The sequence below is a fragment of the Mauremys reevesii genome, linkage group 4, assembly GCF_016161935.1.
Source record: "Mauremys reevesii isolate NIE-2019 linkage group 4, ASM1616193v1, whole genome shotgun sequence".
NCBI classification, from domain to species: domain Eukaryota; kingdom Metazoa; phylum Chordata; order Testudines; family Geoemydidae; genus Mauremys; species Mauremys reevesii.
The window spans coordinates 144,558,491-144,573,169 of NC_052626.1; the positions used below are offsets into that span (position 1 = coordinate 144,558,491).

The 14,679-nt window shown below is 51.3% G+C and overlaps 1 protein-coding gene across 4 annotated transcripts in view; it reads right to left on the reverse strand.

The window, feature by feature from the left end:
* Window positions 1-14,679, reverse strand: part of LOC120403148 (zinc finger protein 250-like) — a 35,960-nt gene that overhangs the window by 12,170 nt on the left and 9,111 nt on the right. Inside the window, exons 2-7 of one of the 4 annotated variants that reach the window (XM_039533938.1) lie at window positions 9,609-9,670; window positions 7,908-8,049; window positions 7,595-7,686; window positions 7,221-7,347; window positions 6,882-6,995; window positions 5,040-6,518 (exon numbers count right to left, since the gene is read on the reverse strand). In XM_039533938.1, coding sequence (XP_039389872.1) covers window positions 5,040-6,518; window positions 6,882-6,995; window positions 7,221-7,347; window positions 7,595-7,686; window positions 7,908-8,007 — 1,912 coding nt within the window. In that variant the 5' untranslated portion in view covers window positions 8,008-8,049; window positions 9,609-9,670. Of the gene's footprint in view, window positions 1-4,898; window positions 6,519-6,881; window positions 6,996-7,220; window positions 7,348-7,594; window positions 7,687-7,907; window positions 8,050-9,608; window positions 9,671-14,679 lie in introns of those variants that run through there. The other 3 variants (XM_039533937.1, XM_039533936.1, XM_039533935.1) reach the window with 3 other exon arrangements.

Genomic DNA, 14,679 nt, shown 5'->3' on the forward strand with positions numbered 1-14,679 from the left:
GGGTAACTGCCATTTGGTTGGAGATAGTTTATTTCACGCAGGAAATTAGTCTGAGCTATAGTGGCAAAAGCACTTTAGGAGGATTCACCAGTTTCTGTAAAAGTTTTCTAGTGTAGACATGACCGTAAGCCTGGTCTACACACACATATTGTACTTTTACACCTATTTCAGTTGGTGGCGTGATTTCTTACCAATATAGTTATCTCCTAATATGGAGACAGTTATACCAGTATATAGCTTCCTTATACTGGTATAACTGTACTGGCATTTCTTTCCTATATAAGAATAAGGACTTTTGTAACAAAATAATTATGCCTGCAGGGACGGGAGAGTGTGAGTGTGAGTGTGTGTGCACACACTGTACCACTTTGAATATACTGCTATTGTAAAAGCACTACACCTTGTATGTGTGGACAAGGCCTTTTGTAAAAACAACAAGGAGTCTGGTGGCACCTTAAAGACTAACAGATTTATTGGAGCATAAGCTTTCATGGGTAAAAAACCTACTTCTTCAGATGCAGAAGCAGGTTTCTTACCCACGAAAACTTATGCTCCAATAAATCTGTTAGTCTTTAAAGTGCCACCGGACTCCTTGTTGTTTTTGTGGATACAGACTAAGGCCTGGTCTACACTAGTCTGTTATTTCGGAATTAGCCGGGTTAATATGAAACAAACAAACAAAAAAAGATTCTGTCCACATGACCAAACCGGCTTTTTCAATTTAAAGGGCTCTCTAAATCGAGTTCTATACTCCACCTCAGCGAGTGGAGCAGTGCTTAAATCGAGATTGCAATCCCAGGTTAAAGGTATTGTGGATGCAATTCAATGTTATTGGCCTCCGGGAGCTATCCCAGGATGCTCCCTTGTGACCGCTCTGGACAACACTCTCAACTCCGATGAACTAGCCAGGTGGGCAGGAAAAGCTCCGGGAACTTTTGAATTTCATTTCCTGTTTGGTCACCATCAGCACAGGTGACCATCAGCACAGTCCACCATCACAGGCAACCATGCAGAGTCCACCATCACAAGTATCAGAGGGGTAGCTGTGTTAGTCTGGATCTGTAAAAGCAGCAAAGAGTCCTGTGGCACCTTATAGACTAACTGACGTATTGGAGCATGAGCTTTCATGGGTGAATACCCACTTCGTCAGACACATGTAATGGAAATTTCCAGAGGCAGGTATAAATACGCAGGCCAGAATCAGTCTGGAGATAACGAGGTTAGTTCAATCAGGGAGGATGAGGCCCTCTTCTAGCAGTTGAGGTATGAACACCAAGGGAGGAGAAACTGCTTTTGTAGTTGGCTAGCCATTCACAGTCTTTGTTTAATCTTCAGCTGATGGTGTCAAATTTGCAAATGAACTGAAGCTCAGCAGTTTCTCTTTGAAATCTGGTCCTGAAGGTTTTTTTTGCTGTAGGATGGCTACCTTTAAATCTGCTATTGTGATCACAAGAGATCACACAGTCCCAGATTCGCAGACGAGCTCCAGCATGGTCCGAACGGGAGGTACTGGATCTCATCGCATGTTGGGGAGACGAGTCTGTTATGGCAGAACTACGTTCCAAAAAAAGGAATGCAAATACGTACGCTCAAGTCTCCAGGGCCATGACGGAAAGAGGCTACTCCAGGGACACAGAGCAGTGTCGTACAAAAATCAAGGAGCTCGGGCAAGCGTACCAAAAAGCCAAGGAGGCAAACGGGTGCTCTGGGTCACAGCCCCATACATTCCACTTCTACCATCAGCTCCATGCAATTATGGGGGGTGATGCCACCACTACCCCACCACTGTCCGTAGACACCTGCAAGGGGGCAGTTGCACGGAGCGAGGAGGAAGAGTCATCGGAGGAGGATAGTGCACAGGCAGCAAGTGGGGAATCTGTTTCCCCCCCAGCCAGGAACTACGCTTAACGCTGGAGCCAATAGCCTCCTCCACTCCCAATGCAGCTCCCGGACCATGACCCTGGGAGGTACTTCTGGTGAGAGCGAGCCTGATCGGAGCCACGCAGTGCAGGGCTAGGGGGAAAGCCAGCCACACGGGGCTGTTCGCGTATAGTTTAAAGGGCTCATCCCTGCTCAGAGCCTCATCGGAGCCACGCAGTGGGGAGGGTGAAGTGATCATCCCAGAGAGCCCGCAAACCCTCCTTTATAGCAAACCCACCAGGCATTGCTTGCTGTGGGAAAGGGGTCCCAGCACTTTGAAAACATTGAAATGAATGTAGAAGAAGCAGAACCCCGCGTGCCCCTAGGCTGCCTGCAAGCTGAATTCTGTTGCCCGGCCGTGTGTGACGGCTCACTCATGCCAAAGTGTCCCCTTTGCTCTCTGAAATGTATATTTTAAAATACTACCCTCCCTTTTTCTCCTCCCACAGGTGCAAATGTTTCAATGCGGCCCCTATCTACTCCCTCCCAGAGGCTGGTCCAGATTAGAAGGCGGAAAAAACAAACTCAGGAAGACCTGTTCGCTGAGCTCATGCCGTCCTCCCGCACTGATAGGGCCCAGCTGAACGCGTGGAGGCAAACCATTGCGGAGTCCCGTAAAGCATGACAGGAACACGAAGCGAGGAGAGACGCACGCGATGAGAGCAGGCAGGATGCTATGGCCAAGCTCATGGGGGAGCAAACTGACATGCTCCGCTGTATGGTGGATCTAATGCGGGAAAGGCAGCAAGACCACAGACTGCCGCTGCAGCCCCCTGTGTAACCACCCTCCCTCCTCCCCAAGTTCCATTGCCGCCTCACCCAGACGCCCAAGAACACGAGGGGGGAGGCTACGGGGACCCACACACTCAACCTCAGAGGATTGCCCAAGCCACAGAAAGCTGGCAGATGTGAACTTTTGATTTGGTTTCTCAACTTGTCCTCTTCCTCCTCCACCCCCCCAATCCCGCCCCCCGTCTGCCTTCTGATTTCTCTCGCTGTGTTGTGCAACAAATAATAAATAACAGTTTTTAAACAATTTGAACTTTATTTCCTTTCTCTTGCTAAGGGCTTGTCTACACCTGGAATTAAACTGGCTTAAAATACACCAGTATAATTATACCTCTAACTCCCCATGTTGACACACTTGTGTTGAGGCTCATATTTTGCTGTTTCTCTCCTTTGTTACCAGAACTCCCCCACCAAAATCTAATAACCCGCTGCCCTGATCTAGCTTCCTCCACCTGAGAAGGCCTGGATCATCCCACCTGGCTCTGAAATGCTGCCTCCTCTGGGGTGGAACACGCCAGCTGTGCAACAGGTCCAGCAAAGCTACACAAGGAATTAGGATGGTGAGGGAAGAGCCTGCATCCAGTTGCAACTCCAGGAGAAATTTAGAGGGGCAGCAGGATGAAAGGGCCAGGCCTGGGATTTGCCAGGATTAACACCCTGAGCCCTGCAAAAACTGTTAGACACTCTGTAGAGACCATGGCCTCTCGCTGGAGCCTCACTTGCCTCCCAGGAAGTTATGCCACTATAACCGCACTGGCAAAATTATACCAGTACAACTTCCAGAGTCAGGGCCGCCCAGAGGATTCCGGGGGCCCAGGGTCTTCGGCGGCGGGGGGGCCCTTCCGTTCCTGGACCCGCCACCGAAGTGCCCCGAAGACCCGTGGCGGGGGCCCCCCCGCTGCCGAATTACCGCCGAAGCGGGACCCGCCGCCGAAGCGCAGCCCGGTCTTCGGCGGTAATTCGGCGGAGGGGGGCCCCGCCGCGGGTCTTCGGGGCACTTCGGCGGCGGGTCCCGGAACGGAAGGGCCCCCCCGCCGCCGAAGACCGAGCTGAACTTCGGCGGCGGGTCCCGCTCCGTCTTTGGCGGTAATTCGCCAGCGGGGGGTCCTTCCACCCCGGAGCAGAAGGACCCTCCGCCGGCGAAGACCGGGAGCGAAGAAGCTTCTGCGCCCGGCCGCACAAGAGTTTGCCGGGCCCCCTGGAGCGAGTGAGGGACCCCGCTCCAGGGGCCCCGAAAAACTCTGGTGGGGGCCCCCGTGGGGCTCGGGGCCTCTTGCCCCCCCCCTCTGGGCGGCCCTGTCCAGAGTAGATAAGTTTAAAAAAAATACAGTTGCCTCAGTGCCAAATACAGAGGTAAAATAACCTCTGTTCCTACTCGAGATTCCCATTTATACATCTCAGGATTGCATGAGCTCTTTTGGAGACAGCATCACACTGGGAGCTCATATTCAGCTGATTATCCACCACAAACCCGAAATCTTTTTCAGAGTCCTACCTTCCCAGAATAGAATCCCCCATCCTATAAGTGTGGCCTACATATTGTGTCCTAAATGTATACATTTAGCCACATTAAAACGCATACTGTTTTCTTTTGCTCAGTGTGCACAGTGATCCAGTTCACTGTGAATCAGTGACCTGTTCTCTTCATTATTTACCACATCCCCCGATTAGAGTGTCATCTGCAGACTTTATCAGAGATCATTTTGCGTTTTTCTCCAGGTCATTGATAAAAGTGTTACATAACAGAGGATCAAGAATGGATCTCTGCAGGACCACACTAGAAACACACCTGCTCAATGAGGATTCCTTGTATAGTTACATATTGAGACATCTCAGTTCACCAGGTTTTAATCCATTTGTAGAGCGCCATGTTAAAATACCCGTGTCTTCACAATGTGTGGAGGATGCCATTTTGTTCCATAAAATAGCATCCTCCCTGTGTGTTCAGGGGCCGGGTGGAATCGTCCCACTGGCACAGCCAGTCAGGAAGTCATATTCAGGGCTCACATGGGAATGCAATCTATGCATTGCATCCATAGATGACATGCCACTGCTCAACTTCCAAAGTTCAACTCCACTGCCTTGAAATTCCCACTAACCATCCCCAAAACCCATCGAAAGACCAGTTCCTCTCTTCATCAGCTTTGTCCCCCTCCCATCATCATAAATAAGGCGATACTACCAACCCATCCTCCTTAAGCCTTGTATTTTAGAATACGTACAGATGGAGATTGTCTCACCAAAATAAAAAAAGTACCACTCCACTGTTTTCTACCATTGCAATTATAGATCTGTTTAATCTGAAGCTACATTTGCTGTATGGGGTTGATTTTTCAAGTGCAGTTTTGCCAAGTGTTGAACAAGGTTTGATTTGTGATTGAAGCCTTTCCCACATTCCGTACACGTGTGAGGCCACCCTTCCTGGTGCGTTAACTGATGCTGGGAAAGGGAGAACTTCTGACGAAAGCTTTTCTCGCACTGGGTGCATTGATAGGGCCGCTCCCCAGTGTGGACCCTCATGTGTTTATGGAGGGACTCTTTCCGCCCGAAGCCTTGCCCGCATTCATTGCATTTAAAAGGTTTCGCTCCTGTGTGGGTTTTACGGTGAGTACAAAGGACCCCTTTCAGTCTGAAGCTTTTGTCGCAGTCAGGACACTGATAGGCTCGCTCTCCTGTGTGGATTGTCTGATGGGAAGCGAGGTGCAAGGACTCTCTGAATTTTTTCCCACAGTCAGGGCAGCTGTAGTTTTTCTCCTCTTTGTGGATCCTTTCGTGCCTGCCGAGTGACGACCTGCAGTTAAAGCTCTTTCCACAGTCGGCGCATACATGGGATTTCTCTCCGGTGTGTTTTTTCTGATGCCAGCGGAGGTGCGAGTTGTGGTAATAGCTTTTCCCGCACTCAGCACAGCTGTAACGTCTCTCTATGGGACGGACTTTCGGATGCACTGCTGAGTCACTACTTGTACTCGGTTGTGCTCCCCTATTGGCGCTCTGGTGGCCAATGGTGCAGTTCAGTTTCTTGGAAACTTTTTTATGTTGCACAGATATGCTGCCTCTCCCCCCTGTAGAGCTCCTGTGCTGCCTTCGTGCAGATCCCTCACTTCCACGGGCTTCTCCCCACTCAAGACTCTGGGGTCTCCCCAACAACGTCCTGTCCCGCTCTGCTCTCACAAGCCCTTCCTTCTGGGGATTCTTGTCCCTGTTCTCACTCACCATCCCATCGTTCAACCCTCTAGATGCCTCTCCAGGATGGATTCTCTGATGCTGAATAAGTCTCTCTCTCAGGATAAAGAGCTGGCCACAATCTGGACACTCGTGGCGTGTCTCTGACTTGTGGACTGTGTAACAATGAAGAACAAGGCTTGTCTTGAGCCTGAAGCTTTCCCCGCATTCATTACATGTATAAAGTGACTCGCTTGGGTGAATTCTCAGATGTAGCTGAAGGTTTTCTTGTCGAGCGAAGCCTTTGCCACACTCATAGACGCTTTTTTCTGCACCAGTTTGCTGACCGTGCTGAATAAGGAGCGAACCGTTATGGACTCTTTCACTGACAGTATTTGGTATCTCCCCCATATGGGTTACTGGGTGGGCGCTGGTGTCTTTGGATCTCCTCAAACCTCTTCTGCTGAGAGTGGATTTACTCCTGCCTGGAGGGTCTCCCCTCTGCCATGCCACCCTGCCAGGACTCTCCCGGGCACCTGCCACGTCAGGGCATTGTGGTCTCCTTAGGAACATCCTGTGCATCTTCACTCCCACAGCCTCTTCCTGCTGGGGACTCTCCTCCTTGTCTTCACTTCCTGTCCCGGTACCTGTCAGGAGAGAGAATCCAGATGGGATTCACGGCATGTGCTGGGGACCGAGGGGGCAGTAAAGGAATTAGTCACTGATAAGAGAACTGGGTAGGTAGGAAGTAAATTCCCCTAAATCTTTCCACAGAAGGGAAAAGAGGGGCCAGTTCTGCCTCAAAATCCCATCTGAGCCTTAAGGAAAACACTTCTGCCAGGCATCAGGCAGGAGAATTGGGAGCCAGGAGTGACACCTGCCATGAGGACAGGGCACAACGAGTCAGATGAGATGAGACAGAACAGGGGGAGGGCTCAGTGGGTTTGCTGGGATCCCAGCTTGTCCCTCAGCCCGAGATAATTTCTCAGTTGGTGTCACTCATTCCACACCTGTGCTAGTGCCTCTTGGGATTTCTCTTTCCTCAGAGCGCTGGAGATCTGGGAACCACGGCTCTTCCCCTCGCTCCATCTGGGACAGCACATCTGGTTTAGCGATCGCAAATCCTGCTCATTGGAAAGAGGTACATGCATCACAACGGGTCAAGTATTTCTCCATCACTTAACTACAAAGAGCAGCAAAGAAAATCTTGGAATGAAGGGGAAAGACACAATCCATATAGGCTTCAGTATCCCCTTTCGGCAAGTAGATTGTCTGGTGGGAAATGGGCTCTGTTCTTTATAGGAGATTTAGGCCATGTCTACACTATGGGGACTAGAGCAACTGCTCACCCAACGAGATGAGAGTCTCGTAAGTCTCCTGCATGACATCTCTGTAGAGCTCCTTCTGCTTTTCATCCAAAAGAGCCCATTCATCTTCAGAGAAGGACACGGCCACCTCCTCAAACGTCACTGGCATCTGAAATGACATGGGTCCCCCACTCAGCACCTGCCTGCTCTGGCCACAATCTCACCACTAAGACACAAGCTGAGCAGCAAAATGCAAAGCCAATACTGTCAATGCAGCATTATGGGGGGGGGGGGGAGAGGAACCCCCTTTCCCAACCTCCTCCACACAGCAAGAGATGCCAGACTCAGCCTGCCCACAAATCTCCCCATCCCTCCAGAACTCAGGCCACTGAAGCAAGCACCGTTTCACAACTCACCATAAAGCCAAACCTACAGAGCGAGGCCACTATATCCTGGTCGCCTTCATTCTCCTTATCATAAGGAACAAACAAATAAGGTGCAGGAAGATCTAAAGAATGATAAAGATACTATTAGAGGGACCTACACAGACACACACGCTCCTGGACCTCACAACTCTACTAGGAACAGGGATTCACCCAGCCTCCGCGTGCCAATAGACAGCCAAATGCAGTTCCAATGGATTCATACAGGCTGCCTTCGGGACTCCCCTCCCTGCTGTACTATCCATGCTCCCCAACACCACATGCATCTCCACACACAACTTATTACCTAGTTGCCGTGAATACTGCAACTTCTCTCTGAGGTCACAGCTCAGTTGTGGTCCTGGGTGGTGGAACCTCTGAGACCTTGAGCTGGACGGGGGCTCCATCCTCTCAGAAATCCCTTCTCTTCTGATGACACAAACTGAGACCTGGGAAACGTATACATTGTTAACTGTGTGTGAGGGACAAAGGTAGCATCTGAGGGGCAGTGACAAGTGGCTCTCAGATTCTCTACTAAACAGAGTTATTGAAAGCCGAGGGACCTGCCACACACACGAAAGGGGCTCTGTGGCCCCCCACATTTCCATCTTCCAGTTTTCACCAATATCAGTTGGGTTCAGCCCATTGATGACTAGAAGAGATCCCTCAATTTTGTATTTCTTCCTTGTAGCCTTCTGCCCAGACCAAGCCTTCTTCCTAGTGAGCCCTTTCTGCACTCAGGGTGATGATACCTCAATTCTGCCTTTTATTTGACTGGTCATGGCACCTAGGAATATCAGCTCACAATTGCACTCCTGCAGGTAGTTGGCTCTCTTTATGCTTTTTAATGAACATTATTATTATTTATTTGTGTTACCTTAGAGCTCAGGACTCTTAATCATGGGGCAAGACCCCATTGTATCAGGCACTGAAAAAGGACAGAACAAAAAGACAGTCTTTACCCCAAAGAGCTGGCCACCTGTCACGGCAGGGCTGAAGTTCGAAGCTCGAGCCCCACCTTCCCTAGGAAGGTGGGGAACTCACACCAGCTGCCTGCTCCTCTGGCATTTCTGGCTCCAGAAGGGGGCAGGATCCAACCCCTGGGGAGGCTTGGGGTGGGGTTACTGCTTCCCCCTCCCCAATCACTGCCCAGGAGGCTGTTGCCCCAAGGAAAGACCCTGGTGGCCCCATCTGAGAAACACTGGTGTGGCCTGGGTCATTTGAGGAGCTGGGGCAGCCATGCTGGCAGAAAACCTCCTTCTGTTGGCGTACGCAGTGTCTCCACTCACAGGCTCTGGTGGCAAAGCTACACTGGCCAATGCTCTGTGGTGGAGACAATCACCGTGTTTCAGTTATCAGGGCAGTTGCCCTATTTCCCTGGTCAGCAGCAGAAATAAAAACTAATGGTGTGAGGTTAATGTTCCTTATGGCCTAAATGGATCAACTTCTTCCTTCCTTTTCTCATGTTATTGCTGGATATTATTATACGGGCTTTTTTAAAAAGCGTAACTTCAGTTTAGGAGACCTGAATCTGAGCTTCTCATTTTTCATGCTATGATGGTTTTAGTTTATAACGATTGCACTGAACATCAGACATTGCACCTCTCAAACTATTCGGGTTGTGGGGGGTGAGATTTCTTACTCATATAGTGATCTCATCATAGGGATACAGTGATACCAGGACGGAGAGGCCGTATATCAGTGCAGCTTATTCCCTTTCCTATACAAGCACCTTTGTAACAAAATAATTATATCCACATGGGGGGGGCTGGCGGGGGGGCGCTGTACGCTTTAAATACACCAGTATTGTTAAAGCAGGACACCTTGTGTGTGCGCACTGGGCCTTTGGAAATGACCAAGGCTTTTTTAAAAGTCTTGTTTCTCCGGGCAGTTGCTGGCTGGGCTGCAGGGGCTGCTCCTGGGCTCTGGCTGCACAGAGCTCCCCTCTTTGCACCCCAGAAACTGGCTGCGTGGGGGAACCCCCCCCCACACACACTCCTCTACCTACCTCCCCGGGAGCTGGCTGGGCTGGGAGAACCCAGCTGCACCCCCGGGCTCAGGCTCTGGCCCCTGGTCACCACTCGATCCGCTGCCGCTGCAGGGGCAGGTTCCCTCCCCCCCGCTCTGCCCCCGGGCCGGACGCGATCTCCGGGGCTTGTCCCAGCACCGACCCGGGAGTCCCGGGCGCCGGGAGTTTCCTAACGAGCCGCTGAGCGCAGGAAGTTCCGCCCCTATTAACTACCCCCCCAAGGCCCGGCCCCCGGGGGGGGCATTGGGGGCGGGGCTTATTCAGGGGCCGCAGGTTTGTATCATTGTCGGTGATGCCCAGAACGGGTCCAAGCCCCTCCCCCCCACCTATTGGTGCATATAACAAAATGAATGGGGGGGGGGCTGAGGGTCAGGGTGTGGGGGGGTGAGGGGTCTGGAGCAGGGCTGAGGGGTTTGGGGTGTGGGAGGGGCTGGGGGTGAGGGCTCTGGCTGGGGCTGAGGAGTTTGGGGTGTGGGAGGGGCTCAGGGCTGGGGGTCAGGGTGTGGGGGGTGAGGGCTCTGGCTGGGGCTGAGGGATTTGGGTGTGGGAGGGGCTGGGGCAGAGGGTTGGGGCGTGGGGGGCAGAGGGCTGGGGATTAGGGGTGTACAAGGGGCTCAGGGCTAAGGCAGAGGATTAGGGTGCAGGGGTGAGGGCTGCAGGGTGAGGCTGGGAACAGGGCTGGCTCCAGACTCCAGCGCGCCAAGCACACGCTTGGGGCGGCATTTTGCCGGGAGGGCGGCAGGCGGCTCCGGCGGACCTCCCGCAGGCATGACTGCGGAGGGTCCGCTGGTCCCGCAGCTCCGGTGGAGCATCCACAGACATGTCTGCAGGAGGTCCACCAGAGCCGCGGGACCAGCGGACCCTCCGCAGGCACGTCTGCAAGAGGTCCCCCGGAGCCGCGAGACCAGCGACCGCCAGAGCGCCCCCTGCGGCACGCCGTCCTGCTTGGGGCGGCGGAATTCCTAGAGCCGCCCCTGGCTGGGGATGAGGGGTTCTGGGTGGAGGAAGGGAGCTCAGGGCTCAGGGCTGGGGCAGAGGGTTGGGGTGGGGAGTGAAGGCTCTGGGGTGGGGATGAGGATGAAGAGTTTGGGGCGCATACAGGCTGCCCTGGAGCTGGGGCCAGAGAGGAGGACTCCAAAGTCCCCCCAGCCCTCTCCCCCCAAAGCAGCAAGCTCCGGGGGAGGACCCCCATCAGCACACTCACCTGGCATTGTTGCTGCACATGCTCCTAGGGGCTGGGCCCCTCTCTGGTCCAGGAAGCCCCCTCCCCTGGGGTGGGTGCCCGAGTGGCTGCCATCACATGTGCGCCTCCTCCCTCCACAGGCGGCAGCTGTGCCACTGCCTCATCCTACCACCGGTGCCACTCCCTTTTGTAGCCGGCAAGGGAGCAGAGCAGCAGGGCAGCCGCCCGCTGCCCAGGGCACAGGCAGGGACGCTCCAGGGGAGGTGCACAGGGGCGGCAGAGGGGGCTGGGGGAAGAGACTCAACCCCAAACATTGGTGGAGCTGGGCCTCCAGGCCCTGAATTTGCTGGAGCACAGGCACCACGGGCCCATGTAACTCGCCGCTCACGGGTTTATTTGACCACCTCTATGGTGGTTTCTTCTCATTCACCAGACATACTGTAATCGGTCAGCCAGAGAAATCACAGGATTTATTAGGAACTAACAGCTCCAGTGCACACAGGCAGGACAGGTTTCCTCTGACCTCGAACTAAGGTGACCGCTCGCATGTTCCGGAGGATGACGGTTGCCACCTGTCTGGGTTTGACCTGGGCCGTCCGTTTTTTGGCTTCTGTGTCCAGGTGCTGTTTGGGTTTGCCAGGTGCCAGCTTTTTGACTGGAAAGTCTGGTCAAAATGGGGACGTGGCAGCGTCTGCTCAGTACAAAGTCCGATGACCCCGAGGTGGGGTCAAGTGCCGGGTCATTAACCCTTGTCAGCCCGGGTCAGCTCCTACCTGCAGGCAGGCTCCTTGGCAGGCTGCAGCAGCTGCCATCCCAGCCCCAGAGCAGAGGGAGCCTGGCGGGGGAGGGGAGGTGGAGACAATTCAGCAAGCGGGTGGGGGGAAGAGGAGCAACAGGGGTGGGGCCTTGGGGAGAAGAGGCAGACAAGGGAGCAGGGCGTGAGTGAAGAGGGAGAGAAGAGGGGGAGCCTGGTGGAAGAGGCAGGGTGTAGGGGGAAGAGGAGGAGAAGGGCTGGGGCTTTTGGGGAAGAGGCAGGGCAGGTGAAGGGCTTCAGGGGTCCAGTTAGCAGCAATTAGAAAGGCGGCACCCTACAGAAAACACTCTGATACTTCCAGAAACATGAGTGTGAGACCCTGCCACGTGGGGGACATCGTCTTTAAGAGCATGTGCACCCTGCCCCACTGGTGTGACCTCATAGCATGGTGAGTGCAAAATCACGCCACATGCGGGACGCTATTTGTAAGAATGCTCTGTCCCCAGTGGTGTGACCTACGTGCAAGGTCACACTACATGAAGGGTGCCATTTTTAAGAGTCAGGGGACAAGAACATTGTCCCCCATCCAATACCAGACAAAATCATGTGTGGTTGTGTCCCAGTAGTGAAAAGAGGACAAACGTCTCAGAAAGAGGATCATCCAGTTTGATATGGGACAAGTGGCCTCCCCACCCTTAACCCTGCCCTTCCCAACCAGGACAACACACCCTATGAAAACAGGACAACTTAACACTAATATAAAGATTCACCAGTTGGTGGTGGAGGTGCTATCTGGACTGATCATTACAACATTCCCCACTTCCGTTTAATAAGAGTTTGAAAACAACCAAAATATTACTGCTGAAACCTCCTAGGAATCCAGGTAGTCTGCTGTCCACATGGGTTTCTGGGTTGGTCTTCCCTCTGAAGCCCTGTATTTAGTCGTGGACACATCAGTTTTGGTTTTGTTTTAACAACAGTGGTAGGGGCTTGGCATGTATGGCATTCACTTTGTATTTCCTGGTTTTCAGAGGTTTAGGTTTAGCCACTTTTCAGTCTGGAAGAGCATTAGGCACCACTGAGCAACCCCAACTCGGCATGAATGATTTTGGGAGACATTTAAATAAGGGACAGACACTACAAGTCTCTACTTTGTGCCCCAGTTTCAGGAATCATGTGATTACAGCAGCAGCTCAGCTTTCATTAAAAGAAAACTTTTATCTGTTATTTTCACAGATGCCAAAGACTGTGCTTATTCACCTAAAAAGGAGAGAAATTCCTGGTCTCCATAGGACACTCTTCAAATAAGGAGACAAGGTCCTTGCCCTCAAAGAGTTTACAGTCTACATATTGAATTTGGGTTAGCACTTTGCCGTGCAGAGCTGGGAGATATTGTATGTAGGAAGCTAGAAACCCTGAGGAAGTTGCTGTGTCTTGAGGCGAGTGCATGGTTTCCCTATCTAGCCATTTTATCCCGTCTTGCAATATTTGGTGCTTTTCTTAAAGCCTTGCTCATGGAGTCAGGTGATCATGTGAGAATCCCTACTTTAATTTTTTTTAAAGTGTTTACTAACCTTCTGTAAAGGTTGTTCTTTGAAATGTGTTGCACACGTCCATTCCTTCTAGGTGTGTGTGCACCTCAAGCACAGTTGCTGAATTTTTTTTTCCCGTCGGTACCTGTTACTAAGGCACCCAGCCATCCCCTTGCCCCCTCTAGTCCTTCTTTCCAGAAAACTACAGCGTAGAGGGCAGGAGGGTGGATCACGGAATAAACATGTGCCACACACCTTGAAGAATAAGTGTTACCAATGGATCTGTCCTGCAGGACCTAGGTGCCTGAGGGCTGGGTTCCTCCAGCCCCAGAAGCAGATGCACACACACACACATTAACAGAGCATATCCGAGTGGACCAGGTCAATCAGCACTTCCAAGCGTACCCCTCAGCAGGCTGGGTCGAGCAGCACTTCCAAGTTACTGCACGTCCCTATCCCCACTTTCCTGTTACAGTTGTTCTGGTAGTAACCCACTTGATGAGCAAACCCCACAGGATTTTTGGGTGCTGCAGGGATCTTTAGCTTAGGTAAGAGGATCATTGCTGCAGAGCGAATGGGGAAGCCAAAAAACAGGAGAGAGAGAGGGAGGGAAACAACCAGCTTAACCATAAAAGTTATTTATTGCCAGGTAATAGCCATACAAGGAGAACTAAACAATAAGGCCAAATACAACTGTTGGTATATGAATCACACTGTATAGATAATATCACATGTAATATGTTATAGGTCATTGAGGCCTAGTATGAATGATGTGTGGTTGACATGAATATGTGCATTGCAAGTTGGCAACCAAAGCAAGAACTTAAGGTCAAGGACTATTAGAACTATTTGTGCAAAAACAATCTTATGTTTTGAGAAAAATACAGAAAATCAGCAGAAAAGGAAACACTACCAGTGTCACAAGTCCCCAGCCCAACCAAAGAAATACACAAATTCACTGTTTCATATTAGGCGCACCCACCTTCACTGGGGCATTCGTGTTTAATGAATAGCACACAGAGTTAATAGTGTCAAGTAGTGCTACTTTTGTTAAATCAGTCTATTGAGAAATGAAAAGAGAGGCATCTCTTCATTGATCTGTAGTCACTTCCCCTTCATGCCTCACACTTCTGGGACACTGTCCTCCATCCTTATGAAATCCAGTCACTATGAAGCCCCATTCCCATTACAGCTAGAAATGTGATCATGTAAATGGTGTGAGGTGGTTGCTGGTTAAGTTTGTCATCAGTTAATGAGACCTCAGATACCTCAGCTCAATTGCTTTATTGTTTTATTGCTAATCAGCATAATACAGAAAGGTCAGATGTTACCAATGTAGAGAACAGTCTTCCAGTGACTGTAGTTTACATATTTCTTGTGTTGATAATCAACCAATAACTAATAAATGAATAGCTACTAATGGATAGGAATTTTAATTGTGATTATATGTTTAATGAATAGCCTTCTCTTAAATTTAGATTTGGTTAATAAATTCATTCAAAGCAGACTTGTTAAACAGTCAAGACAGCACATACAGAGAGGCATACAATTACCCACACCTGTGAAAGGCCTTCTCTGTAG